General features: G+C 40.8%; 1 protein-coding gene across 1 annotated transcript in view; it reads left to right on the top strand.

Moving 5' to 3' along the window:
- The window catches only part of cacng3b (calcium channel, voltage-dependent, gamma subunit 3b), a 31,197-nt gene extending 8,791 nt beyond the window's left edge, over window positions 1-22,406 (top strand). Inside the window, exons 2-4 of the mRNA XM_086060055.1 lie at window positions 9,182-9,265; window positions 10,656-10,796; window positions 16,333-22,406. Of these exons, the coding sequence (XP_085916181.1) occupies window positions 9,182-9,265; window positions 10,656-10,796; window positions 16,333-16,838 (731 nt within the window). The 3' untranslated portion in view covers window positions 16,839-22,406. The remainder of the gene's footprint in view (window positions 1-9,181; window positions 9,266-10,655; window positions 10,797-16,332) is intronic.
- The last annotated feature ends 2,414 nt before the right edge of the window (window positions 22,407-24,820 follow it).

Genomic DNA, 24,820 nt, shown 5'->3' with positions numbered 1-24,820 from the left:
CTAGTAGAAGCCCGCTAAGATAATACCAGTAGAGGGGCTAAACATCAGAAGCAAAAGAAACAACACTCGGGCTCTGTCATCAGTCATAGCTACTGGTAAACATCTTCCCCGACCCTAACCCTGTTATGGCACTGAAACTTCATGGTAACTTCTTCTCTTCTGGTGCATATTCTTCTCAGTCCACCGTCTTTATGAAAGAAGACTTCCTAAGGTCACTTTAAAGAAAATAATTAGGTGTGTAAAAATGAGTTTTTAGTTTTGTTCCCAAAAATTTTTAACGTTCGATTGATGCCCCTTACTTGGAAAGCCTTTCCTGGGGGAATTCCAGTCGCGCATCAAATTTTAGCAGTAATAAATGTAATAATAAATGCATATATTTGTGGAGACCGAGGTCAATTTAAAAAATGTGCAGAATTTCACAAGTTACTTCATGTTAAAGATTAGATAGCACTTAATATAAAAAAAGAAAAAGAAGAAAGAACTGAGCTGTCACCGCCGTCTTGCAAATGCAATTATGCCATCTAGTGGCAGAAAATTGACCTCAACACAAATCAATATCACTCTTCTTCTTTTTTTACAGTGAAGCACATGTTTTTTTATTTTAACTAAATTTTATGAATTATAATAATGAATTACTGGAGCAATGACTAAAATATGTAGCCATATTTAGTTTAGTTATTTAGTTTAGAAAAAAACACTTATGTAAAGAAGGGTATGTAACTTAGAAAAAAGAAATATTGTACATTTAGAACAGATGTAAAATTTGCGATTAATCGTGAGTTAACTATTAAAGTCATGCAATTAATTATGATTAAACATTTTAACCCCTAAAAATAATACATATTTTGTTGGTATAATGCCTTATGATTCCAAAAAAACACTTCTATCATTTCATGGATTCCAAATCAGCGTTTGTTTGTTGGCGGTAACAGCCAGAACACTTCTAGAGTGTTGGCGGGCTCGAGCTTTACACATAGTAGTTGTGTTCCTGTTTCAAGTTTGTTAGATATTGGATACTGTATTCAACAGATCACTCCACTACCGAGTGAATTATGAATGAATCAAACATGAATATGCATTGGAAGGGCTTGTATTTTCTATAGGGAGTGTCTCTACACTTGCCAGAAAATACTTTGAAGCCAAAGGTCACACAGCAGCTTGTCTCAAAAACGTTCTGTTGATTTGTCTTTCAGAAAATATTAAAATACAGTTAGAGGAAGCCAAGGATGAATTAAAATCCATTTATTAATGTTTGCCGTGTTGTGTTACCGAATAAATGCACCCCTAAGAATTCAGGTTCAAGTACCTTGGAACTGTTGATTTGTATTCTTCAAAAGCAGTACAGCATAGCCCCAGTTTAAATGTCTGCTTTTGAATTGAGGGAGGGAGTCAACCTAAGGGGATGCGATGAGAACATTTGGAACAGAAAAGTGTTTTGGCAAGAGAGGGGTGAATATGTGTGCTTGAGGATGAACAAGCTGAAGAAAAAAATGGGGGGGGGGGGGAGAAAATGTGAGATGTGCATCCAAGCACAACGCACCTCGCTCCCTTTCATCAGCCATCACCGTGGAAACTAGCTTCTTCCTGCCTCTCCCTCTTTCCCTCTCTCCTTCTCCTGAAAGAAGTAAGAGAGAAAGCGAGGTAGACGCACATTAGGAGAGGAAGAGAGGAAGTGGTTCCGTCACCCACGCTGCGCTGTCAGAGGCGCTCGGAAGAAACAAGGGGCCCAATTTGATCTGCTTTTTAACTTGCTTTTCCTCACCCTCGCTCACCGCGTCCTCGGCGTCTTCTTCTTGGTCATGCATGTGCTTGTGTGTGCATCTGGCTGGTTTGGATCGCACGCAGCTTTTGGAACACGCACCATCTGATTAGGGACAGCTTGGAGGCTTGTTATGCCTTCATTAGTGAGCGTTATCGGTGGAGGGGAAGAGATGCGACAAGAAAAGGTCCCTTGCTGGATTTTTGAACAGATGTTGTTTGCTATCGTAGACTCCCAAAGCAACCAGGTTGGGGTGAAAGAAATTATTTTATTCCGCCAACTTTAACGTTGGGTATGTTACCAGACATCCCTTCTGATATTCCATGTACAGTAAAGTCAAACTTCGGTTCACGAGCTTAATTCATACCGAGACACACCAGCTGCCATTATTGCTGCTTTGTTCTTAGGAATAAAATAGTACAGGTGATAGATTTCACCTGACCGAACGACATAGCAACCCTTGTTCTCGCGAGCCACTGTCCTGCCTGTTTTTGAAGTCTCCCTCTACAAACACACCTGACTCAATGAACAAGATCGTTATCAGGCTTCTACAGAGCTAGGATAGGACAGTGGCTCTTAAGGAACAGGGTTCCCTACCCCTGACTTAGTGAGATCAAAAAACACAAACATTGATTCTAGGGGTGTGCCAAAAAATCGATTGTCATTAAGAATCGCAATTCTCATTTAGTACGATTCAGAATCGATTTTAAATGTCCCAAAATCGATTTTATTTCAATTATTTTGTACTGTCTTGCCTTTGTCTGTGTGTGCCTTTATTTGGAGCGCTGTTCATGTTGTACCCGGTGTGGCCACTGATGGGCAGTGTGGTTCCACACACTGTTAAGGTGTAGCCACATTAGAGAGTAAAAGGAAAAAGTCACGATCAAGTTATTTCGATAAAAGTATTTTTTTTACAGCGTGGAGCCGTTCTTTTGAGTGATAAAAGTGCGCTAATTAGCGTTAGCGAGTCAGACTGGAGTAGATCATTACAATTCCTTGCACATCTTTAAATTGAAGCAAAAATCATTGTCAATCAAATCATTTTGAATCAAAAATCGTTCTTAATCGAAAATCGATTCTGAATCGAATCGCAGACCCAAAAATCTGAATCAAATTGAATTGTAAGACATTCAAAGATTCCCACCCCTAGTAAGCACAATTAGGCTTCCTTATAGCACTATCCCTTGCACGTTACACTTTCTTGGGAGCTTGAAAGCAAAAAAACAAAACAAAAAAGTAGCTTTGTACATTAAAAATGTGATGCATGGAGAACGATATTTAGGCTGGGGGTGAGAAAGCACGGTTGAAAACCAAGACTTTTGTGTGTGAGAGTTGGAGCTTATCTGCGAAATCTGAGCAAGACATGTGTGACATCCTTGGACTGGTCTCCAGCCAATTATAGGGCACATCGGAATAATCTTTATTGAGCCAGCATGGAATTTGTCTCGGTATTATGAGTCATTCTGGGCAAGGCAAGGCAATTTTATCTCTATAGCACAGTTCATACACAAGGCAACTCAATGGGCTTTACACAAGCAAAGACACGACAACACCTATAAGCATCAACAAACACAACAGATAACGACATTCGGAAAAATAGCGGAGAAAACAATAGCATCATACAAAAATGACTAAAAGAACATACATTGACAACAAAACACCGAAACAAGAAACTTTAAAAACATTTAAGAGTAAAGAAAAAAAGAAAGATTTTTTTTTTTAACTCAGTGATATAGCATCAAGAAACTATAAGATGAACATTTAGGGTGTAACATATTGTAACATATTGTGCAAATAATGCAAAAGTGCCAAAGCTATTATAATGAATACGGTATAGCAGGGATGTGCAAACATTGGCACACATTTGCAAAATGCCACTATCAAATTGTGAGTCAACTGTTTAGGGAGTAAATGACAAGAGGGAAGAAGTGATTGGAATGTCTGTTAGCTTTAGTGTGCCATGTGCATACTTGTAGCACCCGAGGAAAGGAGCTGGATGTGAAGGGTTCCAAACAATTTTCTCTGCCCTTGTCGTAGTTCTTGCAGATGCACTTACTCAAGAGTGGTTTGGAGGATAACTGATGATCTTCTCGGCAGTCTTAACTGTCCGTTGCAGGCGGATTTGGTCCATCTTTGTGGCAGCACCAAACCGGACTGCGATGGCGACCACGGGACTGATTCAATGACAAAACATTCACACTCGTTCATTCGCACCCAAGGACAGTCATAAGCACCATATAACCTGCTATACCGTGCCTGTTTTAGCAAGAACCCGAGTACCCGGAGAAAAACCACACAAGCATAGGGAAAACATGCACCTCCAATAGAGTAAGGTTCAAAGGTTCGACTGTGTCGCTTGCTTGTGTGAACGCCACAATACAATTGGCGAGATGTTTCGATGTTATTGCTTTGTCTTTTAAATAATTAAACCGTTTGCTTGTACCAGTTTTGTGCGTGCATGTGTGTGTTTATGTGGGTAGCGAGAGAGTCATGTGAAGGGCACACAGCTGGCACCTCATACGCAACTCATCACAAACGTTGGAACATTTGGGTGCTCACACTGTTGTTTTGTGTTTGTCTTCTGTTTAACCTTGTTTGAAGGCACTGCGTTTGCCTGCTTTCGGTGCATGTGCAGCCTGTTACCGTCCAGTAATTTCACAAGAGACACCGACAACACTGATGATGCACATGACGCACCGTGACCTTTCTTTTGCAATCATAAGATAGTGTTGAAAAGGCTGTGACAGGGGTGGGCAACGGGAGGCCCGTGGGCTGCATCTGGTCCATGACCACACTCTGGGTGGCCCCTTGTAGAATCATGTGTTTATTTATTTATCTATCTATTTATTTATTCATTCATTCATTTATTTATGTTGTCTTTGATTTGATCCGTACGCTTTCTAAGAAATGTCCAATTGAGGGAACATACATGTTCATGTGTTGTAATTTCACCCTGGAGGACAAAGTGTGCCAACATGACACATGAGATAAAACACAGGAACACTCAAGCAAAGGAACACACCGAACTCTGAGTTCCATTCTCTGAATTCCCATAATGCCATAGTGCTGCCCTTGGGCCACGCTGACCTTTGGGAGGCACATGTGTCCAGATAGATGTGTCCGCTGCATTTATGTACTGTGTGTGCAATGCAGAGATGACATGCAGTTTCCTTTTGAATTCTTTATAGTCGCTGCGGGTTCCTCAGTTTATCCGAATAGAAACACAAAATAATGATGGAACATTTGCAGTCGCGTACACGGGCAACGTCCAGCGCACCGGGCCTTAATGAATCTCTATTATTCCAGTGAGTGTGTGCGCGTGCGTGTTAGCATCAGGAGGATTCAATACCAATCCGTCCACTTACAAGTCAGGAGGTGTAATGAATTTCCAGACCGCCAAAGCTGTGATTGATGATTACTTATACCTTGACGCACCCAACAGGAACGCCTCAGACCTCACTTGCCTTCTGTGACGCTACTGCAACTTTTATCATCCAATCAGATGAGGCCTAAAGAGTAACATTCAAATATGGAAATCGTTTGCCAACAAACCATTTTTAAAAGTAAGGTCAGTTCATGTTATTTTACATGTATGTCATGCGAGATATTTCGAGACGTGGAGAAATACTGTAACTTTGCTTCATTTCAAAAAACAACAACTTTGAACTTTGACAGGGTCCACCTTGGCTCCTGTCACTTGTTAAAGAATAAATTGTATATGAAACCTCAAACACAGCCGTTCCGTGACACCAAATGAGGTTGTTCCATGGGGATTCATGTGCATGAACTTGGTATTCTGATTAATATTGTGTTTGTGGAATATGAATGAAGCCGCAAAATCCATCTGGGCCGGCAGCCATTTTGCCACTTGCTGTCGACTGGAAACGACATCACTAGAACTCAGGTAACGAATCATGGCTCAGCTTGTGAATGTCACATGACCAAACTCAGAAAACAGGTGAGCCGTGATTGGTCGTTATCTGGAGCCCTGAGCAACCGTGATGTCATTTTGGCAAAAATGGGTGTATTTTGATGCTTCATTTATATTCTACAAGTGCAATATTAATCAGCCGACTGTCTGTGTTTAGACTATACCACAATCCACACCACACTTTTTGTTTTTTGTTTGTTTTGTTTTTCAGAGACACCGCACTTAAAAAGCATGTGTATATCTGTTCGGGGGATGAAGTTGTGGAATGGTCAACCTGACCAACTTTAAGCAAGTAAAACAGCTAGGCCGTTTTAAAAAGCTTTAAAACTTAAGATATTACAGAAATACAGAGTTAATGACTAACCTTCTTTTTGGTTGTGGTTTGTTTTTCTTTATGGATTTATAAAACGATGTATTTTTTGCTGATTGGCAATGATGGAGGATTGGTTACTAGATACTCGGTTCTATGGTTACCTACATTTGTATTTATACTCTCTCTCTCTCTCTCTCTCTCTCTCTCTATATATATATATATATATATATATATATATATATATATATATGGATGGATGGTATATGGAAGGTATATCGGCCCTTGCTTGGCAGTATAAGTGCTGGATAATATCGTAACATTCCCAAATGCTATATACAAGTATAAAGAGAAGAGCCCCACTGTATGATATAACTAAGTAAAACTACTCCCCCTTTGAAGTGTGCTTATAAAGGGGAGGCAATAGGAAAGTGTTACTGGCACCTAGTGGTGTTTTTTTAGAAGCGGCTGGAATTATTGCGATTTGTATGTGTCAGCATGCAGCGTAAAGAACACTTCTTGAGCTTTTTGCTTGCTTCATTGGTATATGCAGATTTAATTCATCCTGTGTTTTACGAAAGAAAAAAAAAAGTCAGATTCTCTGCCAACTGCCAAAACGTAAACACATCTTACAGACACTGTGGCCACGCTAAAAAGCAACGCGCATACTGAAATAATTGTAGAGCACCCGGGTGGATGTCAAAACGTATTCCTTGAACTGAAGATGATAGCGGCGTGCACTGATGTGCAGCAGCTGTCTGCAGCAGCGGCAATGGAAGAGTGCAAGACATCAAACGGTGCGCAGGCTGTCAGATGGACGGCGCGCTACATCAAATGTTTGGTCCCGTTTAATGAGAAGTCTCAAGTCAAGTCATTAGCTTCACAGGGTTTGCACTTTAGCTTGTTTCCTCTGAGCCACATTTGACCAATTACAGCGGCCACAGACACATTTTTGTTACTTCCTGCAGGGAATCGGGTCTCTGTTCAGAGAGGAAATTAGATCAAATTATCTCTGCTGTGAATGCGTTTGTAAAAGTTCAACATTTGAGTTTGAGAGAGAGAGCTGAAAAATGTGTCCCAATGTGAAACGACCAAAGTAACGCACCGCTTTTTGAAACATCCCAGCCAATTTAAAAGACGTTATACTGTAGTTGTGACCTGTTTTAAAACTAGCTCAGTACAACTCTGGGATGAGTGCCAAAAGAATAAAGAGAACTACTGAGACTTGTTTTTTTTCTTCTCTCAGGCTGGGATTTATTGTCAAGTCCGGTAACAAGAATAACACATTGTGCTGCAAATGGAGCAGGATGGGAAACTGTAAGACACGTAAATGATCTGCATTAATTGTAATCATTAAAGCCCTGAAATGTGTCAGTCAGCGTAGCAACCATCAAGCCATGACTGCTCCTGCTGGATTACTCAATTTACGGAGGATGTGAAGTGCGAGAAACTCTTCATATGCAAATGCTTCAGCAGCACATTTCCTCCCGGTCCTCCTCTGCCGTTCTATGGCCAAACCTCTTTCACAAGCACTTCCGCTCTTGCCACCCTCCTTCATCTCACCCCCAAACCATCACCTCCCCCCCTCATCCCCTGTGGCGTTGACCATGTGTGAATGGGACAGGATGATGGGAAGGAATTAAGCCACATGCGGCGAGCGCGTGCACACATTCCCACCTGTGAGTGTGCGAGCACTGGGAGGAGGACTTCTTCCACAAAGGAGGATGAGTCACTCTCTGGCTGACACGAGGCGTGCTCGTAGCATCCGCAGCCCAGTCGATATAACACAAACACACACTTGCCCCTAACAAACACAAAAACACACTATATAAATAATCCAGAAGCTTTCATTTACATGCGTGATTGATAGTGTTCATGTATCGCGTTATGTAGGCTGCTTTAACGTGTGCGTCCGTAATTGTGTGTATGGGCGCGTGTGTGCGGGGCAGGCATGATAAGACTTTTCATTAGTGTTTGCCCACAAATAGCCTGAAGTTTACCTGTCCGCTATCATCTGCCATCCTTTTTTTTTTCTCTCATGCTTTTTTTCTTGTATGTCTGATCACTCTGTGTAAGATTGTTGTTACGTACATGTATGACGCACACACATACGGTGCCGCTGCCACCTTAACTCAATTTAGTCGACTCGTATATTAGAGTCAAAATAATAATGATAATAAATACGGACAACGATAATAAGGAGCTTATTATACAAATATTTCATTGTTATTTTTTACAAATAAAACATCCAATGCATACCTGGTATTGCCAAAAATTACTCGATTCTCTAATTGCTAATTATGCTGTTGATTGATTAATCATTTACTGCCTGTGCCTTGTTTAGTTTCAAATTGTTCAAATACTTGAAATTTCAGTTTCAGATTTCTCTAGACTTCCATGAAAGCAGCATTATGATCTTTATGTGTTTTCAAAATAAGACAGTTGCAAAAAAATTGCTTTTATGTTACAGACCAAACCAAAAACCAGAACCTGAATCATAATTATTTTTTAGTTGTGCATTTTCTGCACTCAGTTTGAAATAATGTCCTGTATTGGAATAAAGGAATGGAAATTCAAACGTGTTTTTTTTTTTATCTGATTCATTAAAAATCGACAGAATATTTGATTATTAAAATATTATTTTAGTTACATGCCTATCCTATATCAAATTAATTTTAAACAATGCAATGAATTAAACTACCATGCCCCTAAAAGCAACACATTTGTTTTCATAGTTTTATTTTAACAGAGAAAAGGCACTGTGCTGTAAAATATGAATATTAAACATAATAAAAGAGAATGCAAAGAAATAAAATGTTTTTATAAAATGTAATTAAGCTAAAAAGTCCAACACTTTAGTTTGTGTGTTAATGCATACCTTTAAGGGGTGTGGCCTACTGAGTGACATCAGGAGCTGGAGACAGTCTGGTTGGCCATTCACCTGTGAAAGTTCATCAGCAATTGTGGCTCTCCTTTTACTGCTATTTTTTTCCTCTTACCTCCTATTACAATATTCCAGAATTTTACCACGGGTAGAAAAATAATAGACTGGAGGAATAAAGCCTCCAATGGGACTGAACACAATTAAAGCCTGGAAATCAATGTCTGTGTTTTACATACAGTTAATGGCAAGTTAAACAAATGCTATTTAACACTCAACACTCCTGTTCTGCCTCTCTAGGAACTTTCCGAGGTGTGTGTAAGAAGATCGATCACTTTCCAGAGGATGCTGACTACGAGGCAGATGCCGCCGAATACCTCCTGCGTACGTCTATCCATAAACACACATCACATTGCACCATACTTGATCCATAACAATGTTGAACTGTCAGTACAGCATCTCATTTCATTTTTAGACTGTGACTTTCTTTTCGACGGGTTGACATATACAGTTAGATTTCCCTGTGATGTCTATGCTCCACTTGTAATCATGATACCACATATTGAAATAATTGTGACAAAACCTACTGTATGAATGGCAACTAATAGCAAAGGACATCCTGTATCTAAGCTTGACAGGCCTGCCGTACTTGCAATTACTGATTGGACAGTTGCTGCTCGAGGCAGCAGCCTGGCTGGCTTAACAACATCAAAGCACTGAAGAGATGGATAGACCACTCTTACAGTACGCTGCCTTGATTCAGATAAATGTATATTGTTTTCTTCTCTTTCCCCTGCAAGGTGAAAGATTCTCCTAACCCGAGAGCGAGTGATTTTAACCAGCGTACAGGCTTTTATCATCAACTGCAGTTTGTTGGGGGTGGGGGGTGGGGGTGACAAACCGTCCTGTTATTTCCACATACATCTATAAAAGTATTAGAGGAGAAAATGGTCGGAGGGTGTGTTTTTGTCCTCTGATTGTTAACTGTAAAGATGGATGGAGAGGAAAATATTAACAGCAACAGGGGGGTGGGAAAAAAGAGGGAGACAAATCAGCTGGAGCCTCTTTTTCATTGCTCCATTGAACACAGAGCAACATCCCCAGAGGCCGCCAATTCGAGCACAAGGTTGAGAGCCGGCCAGCCAATAGGGAGCCAGGACCTAGTGACCGGCATTTCATTCAGCCCAGGGGCGTGGGCTACGGGGGCGGGGCCTATATGCTCAACCCCGTACAACCATTGGCCACTGCTCTTTCAGTAATGCTGGTTATGTTTTGTAATCAACAAAACAGTTGATAATTGCTTCCTTCAAAGCAACTCAGCCCAGTATGACGGGCTGTTTGCAAGGACCCTTCACTATGCCATCACACTGAGTGCACATATGGGATCCTGACAAATATTTCTCATTATTTGGCCCGCATATGTGTCAGTGAGTCTCTCCATCTGTCTTGCCTTCATCCAGTTTTCCTTTCTCGCTTTGCTCTGCTTTAACATGTTCAAGATCACTTGTTTTTATCATGTTTGGATGCCAGTCTGTAAACATGAACCTTTATGACGTGAAACGGGCGCATATCAATGCCATCGATTTATTGACTTCAACTCAACTTTCACCACATTAGCATGAAGTGCAAAAGAAAAAAAATCTCTTGTGGTTAAACAGCTCGGGGGCACTCACTTATGCGCTAGTCATTGTGACATCCATTGCTGCTATTTTGGTAACCTGTACTGCGGGACTGCCAAATTTCATTAAGCAAACAGCTTGTTTGAACCAAACAGGTGCAGTGCGTGCCTCCAGTATCTTCCCCATCATGAGTGTGGGTCTGCTGTTCTTGGGAGGACTCTGTGTAGCCGCCAGTGAGTTTTACCGCAGCCGACACAACGTCATCCTCAGCGCAGGAATCTTCTTTGTCTCCGCAGGTCAGTGCGCACTGCAAATGTGTCCCGGAAGTGGCATCAAGTCATTCCGAGTGCATCCTTTCTGCTTTGCACATTTCTTGCATGTTGCATATTAATTAGTGCTGTCAAAGTTAAAGCGTTAACTGATTAATTAAGCACGAAAAATGACCATAGATTATTCTTTAGCGTGACAGCGGATGGCTATGTTTAAGGTAGCGCAGGCATTTAATAAATGTTTGCGTATGACATTTAGGATATTTGTTCATGTCAAAATATTGGGGTCATGTTTCTCCTTTTGAAATTATGCAAGTAATTAACTGATTAGAAAAAGAGGCGGATGAGCGTGTGCAGTGGATCAAAAAATGGTGAAGACGTCCTCATAACATTTTCAAATTTGGCGGGACAAAAATGTTGATAAAAAAAAAAGCGACTAATCGTGATGAATCAAAATTCCGAGATGGGATTAATCTGATTTAAAAATGTTATCGTTTGACGGCTCTAATATTAATGTCAAGTTCCTTTCCTGTACAGGTGTTCAAATTGAATTGTTATTCAGCTGCCCTCTTTTAAGTAATTGGAGCGGGTTTCCCTTTTGACCTTGTCATAATAATGAACATCAAAATAAGAGCATGAAAGTATAGTGAATGCTATTATTGTAGTGTTAAATGGATACTAAAATATTAATTAATTTGTCAAATGTGAATGAGGGCCCATCTGGATATAATGAGTAAAGGCCAAGATTGGTTCGTAATGGATAATCCATTATCGTGATCCTCAGTCATTTTGATGCAATATTGATCTTTCAAGTTCACACAAAATGAGGCTGAACAATATTTCCAATTCAATCAACATTGCATTGTTGTAGAATGCAATTTGGAAATTGCAAGAGCTGAAATTTGGGGCGGGGGAAAAAATTATATATGTGCATATTTTATTTGCTTATATAGTGTCTCGATAAGTTCAGTTCACATGTTTGCATATCATTTTGTGAAAAGTTGAAGTGCTTAGAGGCATTTGTTTGTGTTATTGTTACAATCACTTGAACATTGTGAAACTGTCGTGATGACTGCAAGTGTTCAGTGAATTAACACCTATGTAGCATATTGAAAAACGTTTTTCATAATAATGCATGTTGCATTTGCCTTTATTTTAGCTTAAGCCTAACACCAAAAGATTTATACAGTACAGGCCAAAAGTGTGGAGTTATATACTTAACAACAAAACAAAAAGAGGTGAAATAAGTGAAAATATGTTTTAGATTCTAGTTTGTTTAAAATAGTCGCCTTTTGCTCTGATGACTGCTTTGCACAGTCTTGGCATTCTCCCCTCTGGGAACTCTTTCCATACTGTTGGAAAACCATTTGGGGCGAATACTCTTGAAGCTCATCTAGGGAATGCCAAGAGTGTACAAAAAAAAATCATCAGAGCAAAGAGTGACTATTGTGAAGAAAATAGAATATAAAACGTGTTTTCAATTATTTCACCTTTTTTTACGTACATAACTCCACATGTGTTCATTCTTAGTTTTGATGCCTTCAGTGAGAAACTACAATGTAAATAGTCATAAAAATAAAAAAAATTGACACATTGAATGGGGTGTGTCTAAACTTTTGGCCTGTACTGTACATAATAAATAATTTTTATTTATTTATTGCGATACAGACAATGGGGGTGATTGCAATAAGATGAATATTCAAAATCATTCAGCCCTAACACAAATACACAAATACTGCCAGACTTAGCTGAAGCCCCAAATATGCTCTATCATAATGAATTACACATTCAAATATCAGTGTCAATATGTGTGTGATGCTGAACAGCCGCATAGATTAAGCAGGTTCAGCTCTAACCATTTACTGTATGCGTTGAGGAGCATTCAAAGCTCACGGAGGAGAAGAAGGCCTGTGGAGTCCGATTGCGGAGATTGGACACAGCAGCCGAGCCCATTGAGATTTGAAGCACGCATTGACACAGACGCGCATCATCAGCCTCTGTCTCCAGACACATAGGATAGCTCATAACACACACACACACACACACACACACACACACACACACACACACACACACACACACACACACACACACACACACACACACACACACACACACACGTCTGCTCTTGCCCCCGACACACAAAAAGGGCTGTAATTGCTGTTCAGTCGGATGTGGAGGGCCCCACTGGGGTTTTGTAGTAAATTCTTCAGGCCAAATTGGTAATTATTTACCACAAAAGTGTGAGGCTGATTGTGCTTAATTACAGGCGGCTAATTGTCCCCATTCTGTACGTTCCACCACTCTGCATGAGCACTATATTCTGGACTAATAATATGGAATAGGGGAGACCAGCTGTATGTGTGTGTGCGTGTGTGTGTTGTCTCTTTCCCCTGCTCCATGACCGCTCTCCTTCACATACTTCTTGACTGCGATTCCTTGACTGGATGTCCATCACATCTCTAGCTTTACTTTTGAACCATGAACCAACTCGAACTAACTGACCAACTAATTTGAAATATATTTGCAAACTCAGAAGCTGTCAAGTCAAACCAAAGCATTTGGCAGCGATTGAAGTAGAACACCGGCAATCCCGTTAAACACATTTAAATGTTGATATCGTGCTCACGCAGGATTTTGTTACATTTTGATCTCTGAGAAGACATTTTGGATCAGGATTAAATGGATCGCAGCTGTTCACATTGATTTTGCATGTGACCTATTTAAAGCAGAGGTTCTGAATTAAAATTTACACAGATGAAGGAAATGTCCTCAAGGCAAAATCCGAAGATACAACAATATTTATAGCAACTACATTTTGTCACCTAATTGAAATGCCCCCCCCCCCCAAAAAAAATAATTAAAAAAATAATCGTAAATTGTTTTTGAATAAATCTTGTGTTTTTGATTATGAACTAATATTAAATGGATGCTTGACTGATTTAGCCATTTTTCAGCAGTGAGAAGTTGATATTTTGTCTATAATTTGATAACAACATTATTTTCGTACCTTTTCGTACCCATTTTTATCCAGCTCAGGGGGTGGCCATTTCGCCACTTGCTGCCAACTGAAAATGACATCACAGGTGCTCAGGGCACAGGTAACGACCAACCACGGCTCACGTGTTTACTGGGTTTGGTCATGTGACGTTCGCAAAATAAACCAAAATTGTTCGTTACCTGCGCCCTGAGCACATGTGATGTCATTTTCAATTGACAGCAAGTGGGAAAATGTGTTTTTGAAGGTCTGTATTGTACATGAAAAAATAATGAAGTTATCAAATTTATTGTAGAAAAAATATTAACATCTTACTGCTGAAAATGGCTTAAAGCTCTTTTTTTATCCTCTTTTATTCATTTTTTCTCCATTTATATATATATATATATTTATATATATTAGGGGTGTGAATTGCCTAGTACGATTTGTATCACGATTCATACGTCACGATTCGATTCGATACCGATTAATCCCGATACTAATCTATAAATTTATTATTGCGATTTTTTTTACCTCAAATTTAGAAAATATTAATCTGTAAACTTGTACGTGTACACTGTAAGATTTGTATGAACATTTATTTATTTATCTGAAAATTCAGGCTTATAACTGAGCCACTGCATTTAACAAACAGGTTGCAGTCTGTTTCATGTTTGAACAGCACTGAAATCAAATATTAAGGCTTAATGTTTCATTAACTCTTTGACTGCCAGCCGATTTAAGCATTTTGACTGATCTTTCAAGGTCCACAGAAAATGTTCTGTTTGGACTATGGAAACACACATGCTACCAAATGAAAGATTGAACTTTCATCTTTCATTAGAAAAAAGTAGTTTGTTTCTACCTTATTCCGTTCTTTAGTAATCAACAATAGAAAATGGTTAGTTTCACCCGATTTCGCTTGTTTTGGACCAAAATACGGAGAAATCAAGCTTTTAGTGAAACGATATTATTTCATGCACTCTAGTGAATTTTACACTTCTTTTTGTCCATGAATGATGCCACAAACACCTAAATAGTGCTTTACTTCTATAAAACACTACCACCAAGAATGAAAAAGTGTTTTTTGATAGCAAAATACGTTTATTTACATTCAACAGTGTAACAATTTGACAACAATTTGGCAAACTATTTACAAATGTGTGCAACTGTGGTGCTATTTACAAATATGTGGATGTTTCAACGACAGTTTTTCTTTTTGTTTTTTCTCCCCTGCGTGCAAGGAGACGCAACAGCATTTGCACAACAGATTGCCTCTTCGCGTGCAGAAGCTACACGTTCTTGTAGGCCGTTTTTTCCGGGGAATAGCAAGTATATACTGCAGTGTGTGTTGCCATCAAGTCTAATATCAGGATCATTTTACGGTTACGTTACGGTGGTGTTACGTCTGGCTTCCTCATGTCCTTCAGTTGCTATACCGGGTGGTAAGAGATGTTCTGATTCATCTTATCCACTCCATTCATGGTGGCATCGTAGTCCAGAACCAGTGTCTTCTCCGTGATCAGACTGTACCCGCTCCTCCGATGAATATGCATTGTACTCGGGGTACTCTTCATTGTCCGACCGAAAGTCCGCATGTGCAGCTCCGGCGTTAGCAGCGCTAGCCGGTGATGCTTTATGACGTGAGAATAAAGGCTGCGTCCAACTGTGGCGTCAACCTCGGGATTCACCATCATCATCATCATCAATGCGCATTGGTCGATGCTTTTCGACAACTCTCCATCGCCCGATCGAATCTCCGCTTGTGCAGAAGTACCCGGTCGGTTGTGCTGCGCGTTTTCCGGCGTTAGCAGCGCTAGCTGGTGAGGCTTACTACGTGATCATAACGGTCGCGTCAAGGCTTCCAACTTTGGCGTCAAGCTCGGAGTCATCATCATCGTCGACATCAATGCGCTTTTTAGTATTGATCGATGCTTTCCGTCTTTGAAAAAAATGCTCAAGCGTGAGCTGCTTGCAACCGGTCGCCATTGTTGCATCATCAGCCATTGTCTCCTCAACACTCTAGCTCCGCCTCACGTCTTCTACTGACGGCCACGGTGGGCGGCCCACCCAACCTTGTGCAAAGAGAGTCATCGCTGCCATCTAGGGGCCAAAACGAGTCATTAAACTAACTAGATCTGCTTGATACTTGATACACAGCTGCCCAAGGCTTTCCTCCACCCGTTTCCCAAAAAAAACAAAGAACGTAGTGAACGTCTTTTAACGTCCTCGGCGCCCCTCCGTAGGTTTTTACTAAACGTTTTATAACGTTTATGGCGGTCAAAGAATTAATATAACATTCTTCCAAGCTTAATGTGTGAATCCTAACCCTAAATAAGACTTTTTGTTGAATATTCCCATTAAAAATGTATGTTTAAAAATCGATTCGGCCGCATATCGAATCGATTCGAGAATTGCGCATATGCATATATGTATATGTATATGTATATATATATATATATATATATATATATATATATATATATATATATATATATATATATATATATATATATATATATATATATAATATTTAAGTATATGTTTCTATATTTTTGTTTCTAAGTATGTTTTTTTTCCTTGCAGGCCTAAGTAACATCATTGGAATTATTGTCTACATCTCGGCCAACTCAGGCGATCCGGGCCAAAGTGACAGCAAGAAGTCCTACTCCTACGGATGGTCGTTCTACTTCGGCGCCCTATCCTTCATAATAGCCGAAATGGTGGGAGTGCTGGCGGTGCACATGTTCATCGAGAAGCACCGCAAGCAGCGGGCCAAGTCCCGCACCGAGCTGATCAAGAAGTCCGCTTTCAGCCGCATCCCCTCCTACCGTTACCGCTTCCGTCGCCGCTCCAGTGTCCGCTCGTCGGAGGTTCCCAGCCGTGACGCCTCACCGCTGGGTAAAGTTGGTTACACTGGGCCCGGCGCCTCTGAGATGCCCATGTACACGCTGAACCCACGCGAGGCGGGCAACGCCGCCACCAAATCCGGCCTGGGCGGGCTGCTCAACTCTGAGAGGGAGTTCCTTCAGAGTAGCACGCTCACTAAAGACTACACGAAGGACCCCAACCGCAGGACCACGCCTGTCTGAGAGGCGTTGCCTGCCGATATCAACCAATCACAGTAGCAAAGAGGAGAGGGGGAGTGCTCGCTGAAGCAGGCAAGGGACAAGTGAGGTTAAAGGGGAGCGGTGGGTACAGGGGGGTCTGAAATACCTTGACTGTGAACTGTGAACTTTTAGCCTTTGAACTGTGAATCCTGAGCCCAGAAAGCATTTCAGTGTGTGTAGCACGAGCCGATTGGATGGAGAACTTGTTCCCATCTCCACTCAACCTCATGTGGCACATTCATTGATTCTATTTATGATCACTTTCTACTCATTTTGGGCTTTTTAAAAATGGGATTGTCCCATCTTGCGTGATTAGCTTTTTTGGCCCATTCGCCTAAAAGATCAATGTGAGGAAGGGGGCAGGGTAGGACCCCGGTCCGTCTTTGGTAGCAGATCATTCAGATGAGTGCGGCATTCGGTTTCAGGTCAGCTGACTTCAAAATATCAATGAAGGATGTCTGTGTCCGTGTACAGTATATACTCTATGCTCCTTTTTTATTGCTTTAATCATGGACTGGCTTCTGTCATGACAGACCGACTCTACTGAAGGTGAATTGAGTTCATCCCTGGCGAGATACAGTAGCTCCTTTTATAGCTGATCTCTGGTCAGTCGTTTGCTTGTTAGGGGTGTCATCACTTTTAGATGGTCATTTTTAGATCATTGGTGCTTCCTTTTACTTCTCTGTTCTCTTTATTTCTTGACTGAGAGAAAGATTTGTCTTCACTTTTCACCTACCACATTTGACCTTGTGCTGCTCACCTCACCTTTTCACTCTCGCCACTTTTCACCCTCTCACTTCCACACTCGTCTTCCATCCGTGCCACTGATAGACTAGCTGCATCGAAGAAACGGGCGGAAGGGTTGAGACCACTTAGCTGTGAATTTGGTTCTAGACAGAGCCATAAAGACATTCAACAGAGACGGAAATGCTCGTCCACTACCTCCCGCTCAATATCGTTCAACAATTGTCTAAAGTCTCTCTTGTGCAATGGGGGGAAGAATTGGCTGGTGGCACGCGATGTAAAGCAGACTGGAGGGGAGTAGCATGCATTATTCAGAGGGTTTGTGCTCCATCCATTGAGGTGCCAGTCAGCCTCCCCTCCTCTCCTTATCTACCATACATGTATGTCGCCTGTACGCACATTTGACTAACACACGTCTTCTATCTGGGACCCCCACAAATGTGTGTCCCCAATACATTTACATACTTCTCCCCGCTTACATAGACTTCAATGTACTGCAGGTTGCTGTCACGGCATAATTGAAAGCCACTGATACGCCTGCATTATCATTTCAGTGTCGGCTAAGCTTTTCAATTTATCAGGATCAAAGTTTGCAAAGCCTGATTTGACGTGATTTATTGCAGGGAAAACTCTGTGGAAGATGATGCTGGAGGAGAATGCGGCCATTTATTTATTTCGCTACACCTGAAGACATACACAAGCAGGGACAGCAACGGTCGACAATTTTGAAACATAGCAAAACAAAATAACTCAAATATTTCAAGACATTTATCTACAGTATTTTCCCATCCACTTATGTGCGTAACACTGTATGAAGCATCAGTCCATGGTAGCCTCCTGTTGTGGTTGCAAAAGGCATAAACTTATAGTCCAAAGAAAGATGCAAATAGATTCATATTTTATTTATTATTATTATTATTTATTTATTTTGCAGCATGTATGTTTTTATTTGTATTTGTTTATATTTTTATTATATATACTTATTTAGTCATTGTTTTATTTATTTATTTATTATTATTGTATTATTATATTTTTAATAAATTATTATCGCCAAGCACCACCTAAACACATCCTGCAACAGGGTATAAGGGAGGAATGTGAATGAACCCGCAAAATTGCACCGTCAGAGCTGTAACAAACAGCAAATGCAGGATTTATCTGTCTTTGCCTTTTACGCAGAACCCAGCCAAGTGGGATGTTGCCGCAACTGGATGTGCTTTCACGCAGTGTCACAGCATCCTTCAATCAGACGATGACATGCTTGACAACGTCAGCGTCTGATGTAACGTATAAACTACGGCCAGAATAGCGGAAAAGTGTGAAAAAAAAAACATTCCCCATAAAGAGAGCTTCGGTATGTCGTCGCGTCGGCTATCCTTCACATGTAAATATTAATTTTACAACATCAGCAGTTGTCATGGGCTGTGAAAGGGAAAATGTGCTTTTCTCTTAAGCAAGGGCTTTTAATTTTTAAAGAAGCGGAGCACACAAGGGCTCTCTATGCTCGGCATTGCACCAACATTGTTCAAAGGGTGTTAAGTGGATGGGATGGATGCGTGAACGCGGGAAGACGAGGGAAAGTACATTTGCACGGGAACAAGCGTTTATAAACCAGCTCGAATAGCTAACAAACAACACAGTGTCGGAGCAGCGTTCCAGAAAAGAGTGTACTCACTGGGCCACGTTCGCTACAACTGAGCCTTGACGAGATGTTTTTCTCTAACTTTAGAGTAGACGACTTTTCAAAGTAGTTAGAGGGTTAAACCTTACGCACACGTAGGATAGCAACGTCATTTATGGAAATGTTGTTCATCATTCTTGGTGCCAAATATTACTGAATATATTTCCTCCAGTAGGCTGCTCTGAGTTCTCATTTTAGACTTTGCAGTGGTAGCAATGTAGCCGGTCTCGAGGGGCCCCTCATATCCGCACGGAGGTCCGTCAGGAGTCATTCATGAGCCATGCCAAAAGTGACGACTCAAACCATGCATATGCCACATATTCGTCTGTTTTCCAGCGCTTCCTTTGCTCTCCAATTGCACCCTGAACGCCACACTGCTCCTTGTAAGACAGTTTACCGGGTGCTTTTGACGCCTGCCATCTTCCTTGTACTTTCACACAGCTTTGACTGGATAGAAACAAATAATTGTGTTATTAGTAATGCTATATATACTATTCTAAAGGTGCCACTGTGCAGAGGATGCCAACCTCTGTCACATATTTATCAATCTATTGATGGCCAGATTTGGCCATCTGGGGTGGTTGTCTATGTATATTAATCGACTTTCATTTTCTCCTTTAATGTGGATTTCGGACTGGTTTGTATGATTCACGTGTGCAGCCTCTGATCGAGGTGAACTGATTTACTGAATACGGGGGTCAGTTAGTCAGCGGGACGATCAACACGATACACAATGAACAACACTTACATGGGCTACTATACCTTCGAGGACTCACTCATTTCTATCCATCACAAAAGCTTCATGTAAACAGATCATATGAATAATGTAAGTCTGTAAAGATATGCTTTGCTATTTATTATTATTATTATTATTATTATTATGGATAAATATGGTATTACCTTTCCTTGTTTTTAAAATGTGTCAAAAATGTTTACGCTTCCCATACACCACCATGCAGCCCCCCCCCCCCCCCAATTGTCCTCGTAAGTATAGCAATGCAGGTAGCGACACACACAGCTAAAACTTCACACAAACGATGATGGGAGAGAAAAAAAATGTCTTCAAGGGATTATTTTCTTAAGGGGGACAAACAACTTTTAAAATATAAATTGAGCCAGTTAATCAAACACAGTGGAGCATTTTTGTTCTGAGAGATGGCGACAAACATGCTACGAACTCGACACTTTGCTCTTATACAAACACACAAATACTTGTGAGGAGGACTTATGTGCCTGCATGTTTGTGTGTGTTCATATCAACAAGTGTGTACAGTCTGTGTGTGCGCAGCTCGCCTCTCCTCACTTGTACACGGAGTGCCTGCCTTGTCCTGCCTTCAGACAGCTCCCAGATCAGCCGAGGGGCTTTTCCAGTGTGACGTCCTACAGCTAATTACACGTAGACTTCCTAGAAACAACACTGATAGGCAATTCTGAAATCCAGTGAGTATGTTGCTGAATGTCTGAATGTTGTGTTGTGTGATTGCGTCATGTAGCCTACTCTTTGAGGTTGATAGGGGACTGGCAGAGGGGCGTTCACCAGGGTGGGAAACAATCTGGTCGCCCTAATGACCGCTCGTCTTGAATCAGCACACGTGGTTGTAGACTTGTTGCTCATTCTTTATAATCTTGCCCAAGAATGACTGTGTTTATTTGTGCCTCTGTGCGTGCGTGTGTGTGTGCGTGAGGCTCATGAGGTAGAGAAGCCATCTGCTGGTTCGCTCCCCATCCAGACTCGGAAACTCGGATTGCTCGTGATGACCACAATTACGGTTGTATAAAAGCATTTGAACACTTGGACATCCTGTTCAGATTCTGTTGTTAATGGTAAAATGTGTACAGATGTAATCCCCCCCCCCCCCCCCCACCCCACACACACACAAAAAAAACGTTCACAGTTAATCCATTGATTTTCTAAACAATCCTTTTTGTTGCTGTTCTGGTGCGTTATCTTTGGTTGTACGTGTATTTTGACAGAGCGTGATTATGTTGTTGTTGTTTTTTTGCCTCAAGCCCTGTGCTCACTGTTGTTTACACGCAGAACATTTCCGTGGCTCTTTACGCTTGACCGACCAAGGATGAAAGACTCCAAATTACAGGGTGTGTTATCAAGCTTCGACCATCAGGTGCGTTCAAGTGGCATCTTGGGAAAATTGTTGACACTGTGGCAAACTTAAATGTAAACGGATCCTCCACCAAGGTGTTTGCGTGAAATAATAGCCTGCCAAGAATCAGATCAGATTTCTTCACATATTTTTGAACGATTCCTTCAGACTGTTATCTAACAAAGCCATCCCTTCAAAAGGCTACGCTGACTATTGTCATCCGATGCAATGAGAGGCAGTTGTAACCAAACTATGAATGGGGTTTTAAAAAAAAACACACACAAACGTATATTATTGTTATCTGGACTAACTTGCATTTATTAAAGAGGATGGGTGTGCATTGTGTTATTAGTACAATTGTGCAGTGCTTCAAAATGACAACAACAACAAATATCCAAGTGTGCATATGGAGCCTCCAGTGAAGCTGATGCAATGTGTGCTGTGAAAAAGTTGAACTTGTGTTGGGTGGGACGCAGACTTTGACCCTGCTGTATACCTCTGAGCCCTATCATGAGCTAAAAACACACGCACGCGCGTGCTTACAGACACGTGCGCGCGCACACACACACACTTGTCTTATAATATCCCAGGCAAACCCACTGGTTTCCCCTCACAACTTAACACGCACACAAATCTGTTCTCAGCAGAATTGAGTAAGATTTTGTCCAAAATGCACTCTAACCAACATTTTGTTTGAACAGAAAAATATCTTTTCCTAATGAATTATATATATGAATGTTGCAAAATAATAATTATGGCAATCACATTGTCAAATATTTGTCCAATTCGATTTCTTACTGGGTTCTGTTGAGGACAGGTTGCACAGACACATATCTGTCCGCCTGAATCTCTGTACACTTTATAACGTAAACCTCCAACTCGCAGCCGTCTGACACGGACAAATGCTGTGAATAAAAGCACACTTTTACTTACATTATATAGATATGATTACCTATATCTAGAGAGAAAGACTATTATATACAGTATGATGAATAGAAAATAAAGAGACACCTTTTCAACGCGCTTGCGTGTGTGTCCATTCATTTTGTGTTCTATTTGCATGTTGCATCGTGGAACTCCCATGGTCAAACACTGGTACGTTGATTGAACCTCTCAATTTGTCGTTAGTGAACAAAAAAACATAAAAAGCAACACTTGTATTTGCTCATATTTTTCATAGACTCTGTTAGTGAGCACTTCTCCTTTGCCAAGATCCACCTCACATGTGTGGCACATCAAGATGCTATTTAATGGGGAAGTCAACTTTAAACATTTCTTGTTTGAATAATTTTCTTGTCTATACATTAAAGTGCGTCAAAGCACACATTGACAATAATATGTTATATGTGACCTCACTAGTCTAAACATGACATCGTGATTAATATTACATTTGTGGAATATGTGTTATGAAGCAAAATCCAGCCTTTTTTTCTTTTCTTTTTTTATCCATCTCAGGGGGCGGTCATGTTGCCACAACTGAAAATGACATCACAAGCCAATCAGATCTCATCTGTTTTCTGAAGCTGAGCTATGATTGTTTTTTACCTGAGACCTAAGCAACTGTGATGTTATTTACATTCAACATCAAGTGGCAAAATGGCCACCTTTAGATATTGATAAAAAGCAGCTGGGTTTTGATGTTTAACTGCTGGGGCTGCATAGAACATATTATTGTCAAGATTTTCTTTTATTTTATTTTTTTTGGGGGGGGGGGGTGACTTCCCCTTCAAAGAGCATGATTGTTGCACAGGTGTGCCTTAGACTACCCTCATTTAAAGGCCACACTCATATGTGCAGTTTTATCACACAGGGATGCTCTGGATCGGCACATGCGACAGCATGCTACAGTTCCTGCCAAGGAAGAGGAGCGGACCACCAATTGAAAGGCCCGGTGATAGTGGTGGTAACGCACAGCCCAACACTGCTGAAATGATGTTTTTATACCCACGCTATGACGGGTAAAACACTTCAAGATACTCTTCAAGTAAACGTAACGTGTCTGAGTATCTCTGTTGGGTGCCCATTTTCAGAAAGTTGCATTAATAGTTGTAGGCACTTAGGATGATGAAGCACACCTTCCACTTAGCGCAAAAAGCACGAGAGAATATTTAGTCGCCTAACGAGGCTCCTGCAGAAACAAACCAATGCAATTAAACACTTACCGTGCTGTCTATTTATGCTGATGGCGTTCGGGAGGGAGACTAAATGTGTGCCAAGTAGATTTGCATTAAATAAGCACAAGTGGTTATGACTTAAATAAGCATGCAAGCAAGCAAGCATCCACAAGATGCCATCCAGCAACTCAAATGAGCACATTGGCCTTGCAAAACTGTGTTTTTAATTTTGATTTTTGATTTTTTTTTTTTACTTCAGTGGTTGCTGCACTTCATTGCACTGCTTTTGTTATTATCGAGGTTGAACAGCAAGCCAAGCTATGAGTGTAGGAAGGAATGAATGAGGAGCTCACAAACACCTGATGAATATTCATCATCATCATTCATACGGAGCTCCGTGTCATCGTCATAGAGATTAGAGTGGATGTCAGGATTGTGGGGGAGACTGTGCGTCACTCTGCGTTTTCTTACCTTTGACTTTCTCTAACATGAGGTTGGGTCACTCGCATCCAAGTGCTTCCCAGATTTCCTGTTGCTCAGATCATTTCCACCGTCTCACTCAACACTTTCCTCCATTCTCTTCTATTTGTTTATTTTCAAGACTCTGTGATCCTCTAAGACCTTTTCCGTCACATTTGTCTGTTTGGAAGCCTCCCATAGAGCAGTATGGCACTGTAGTAATTGCTTTCTTCAGCTCCATTGGCCCAATAAGCGGAAATTGCCTTTTATGCAAATAGCCCATAAAGCACACTGAGCGTTACCCAGCATGTATCCCTCAAGAATCCCACATCAGATGATTTTTTTTCTCTCTCAGAGCTGACAGCAGTAACTCAGTGCATTCGTAAAAGAACAGACATTTTGATTGAGAAAAGAAAAGGTTTATATTGTAGAGTAACTGTCTATAGATGTCACATGATGGTGGCAAAGCACTGGTTTTGTCCAAACTCATCAACTTCAACATAGTTCCTTGGTACCAAGATGATGCGAGATTTGGCAAAGCATTACTATTGCTTAATTGGAGCTCCTCAATTCACGTCAACGTCGTTCTTTGAAAGTAGGATTGCGTCAAAATGAGTGCTGTCAATGTTAAAGTGTTAACTGATTAATTAATCACAAAAAATTATCGCATTAATCATGAATTAACGCAGATTAATCGCACTATTAATTTTGACCATAGATGATCCTTGAGCGTGACAGCGGATGGCTACGTTTAAGTTAGCACAGGTTGTGTTTAAGCAATAAACATAAATACATGCATTAAAGTAAAGCGTTTCATAAATGTTTGCGTTTAGAATATTTTTTCATGTCAAAATATTGGGGTCA

This window comes from Leptonotus elevatus, chromosome 1, assembly GCF_054856555.1.
Source record: "Leptonotus elevatus isolate MCC_2025b chromosome 1, RoL_Lele_1.0, whole genome shotgun sequence".
Classification (NCBI taxonomy): Eukaryota; Metazoa; Chordata; class Actinopteri; order Syngnathiformes; family Syngnathidae; genus Leptonotus; species Leptonotus elevatus.
Note: the sequence above shows the minus strand (reverse complement) of the source record. Positions and strands in the feature narration are given on the sequence as shown.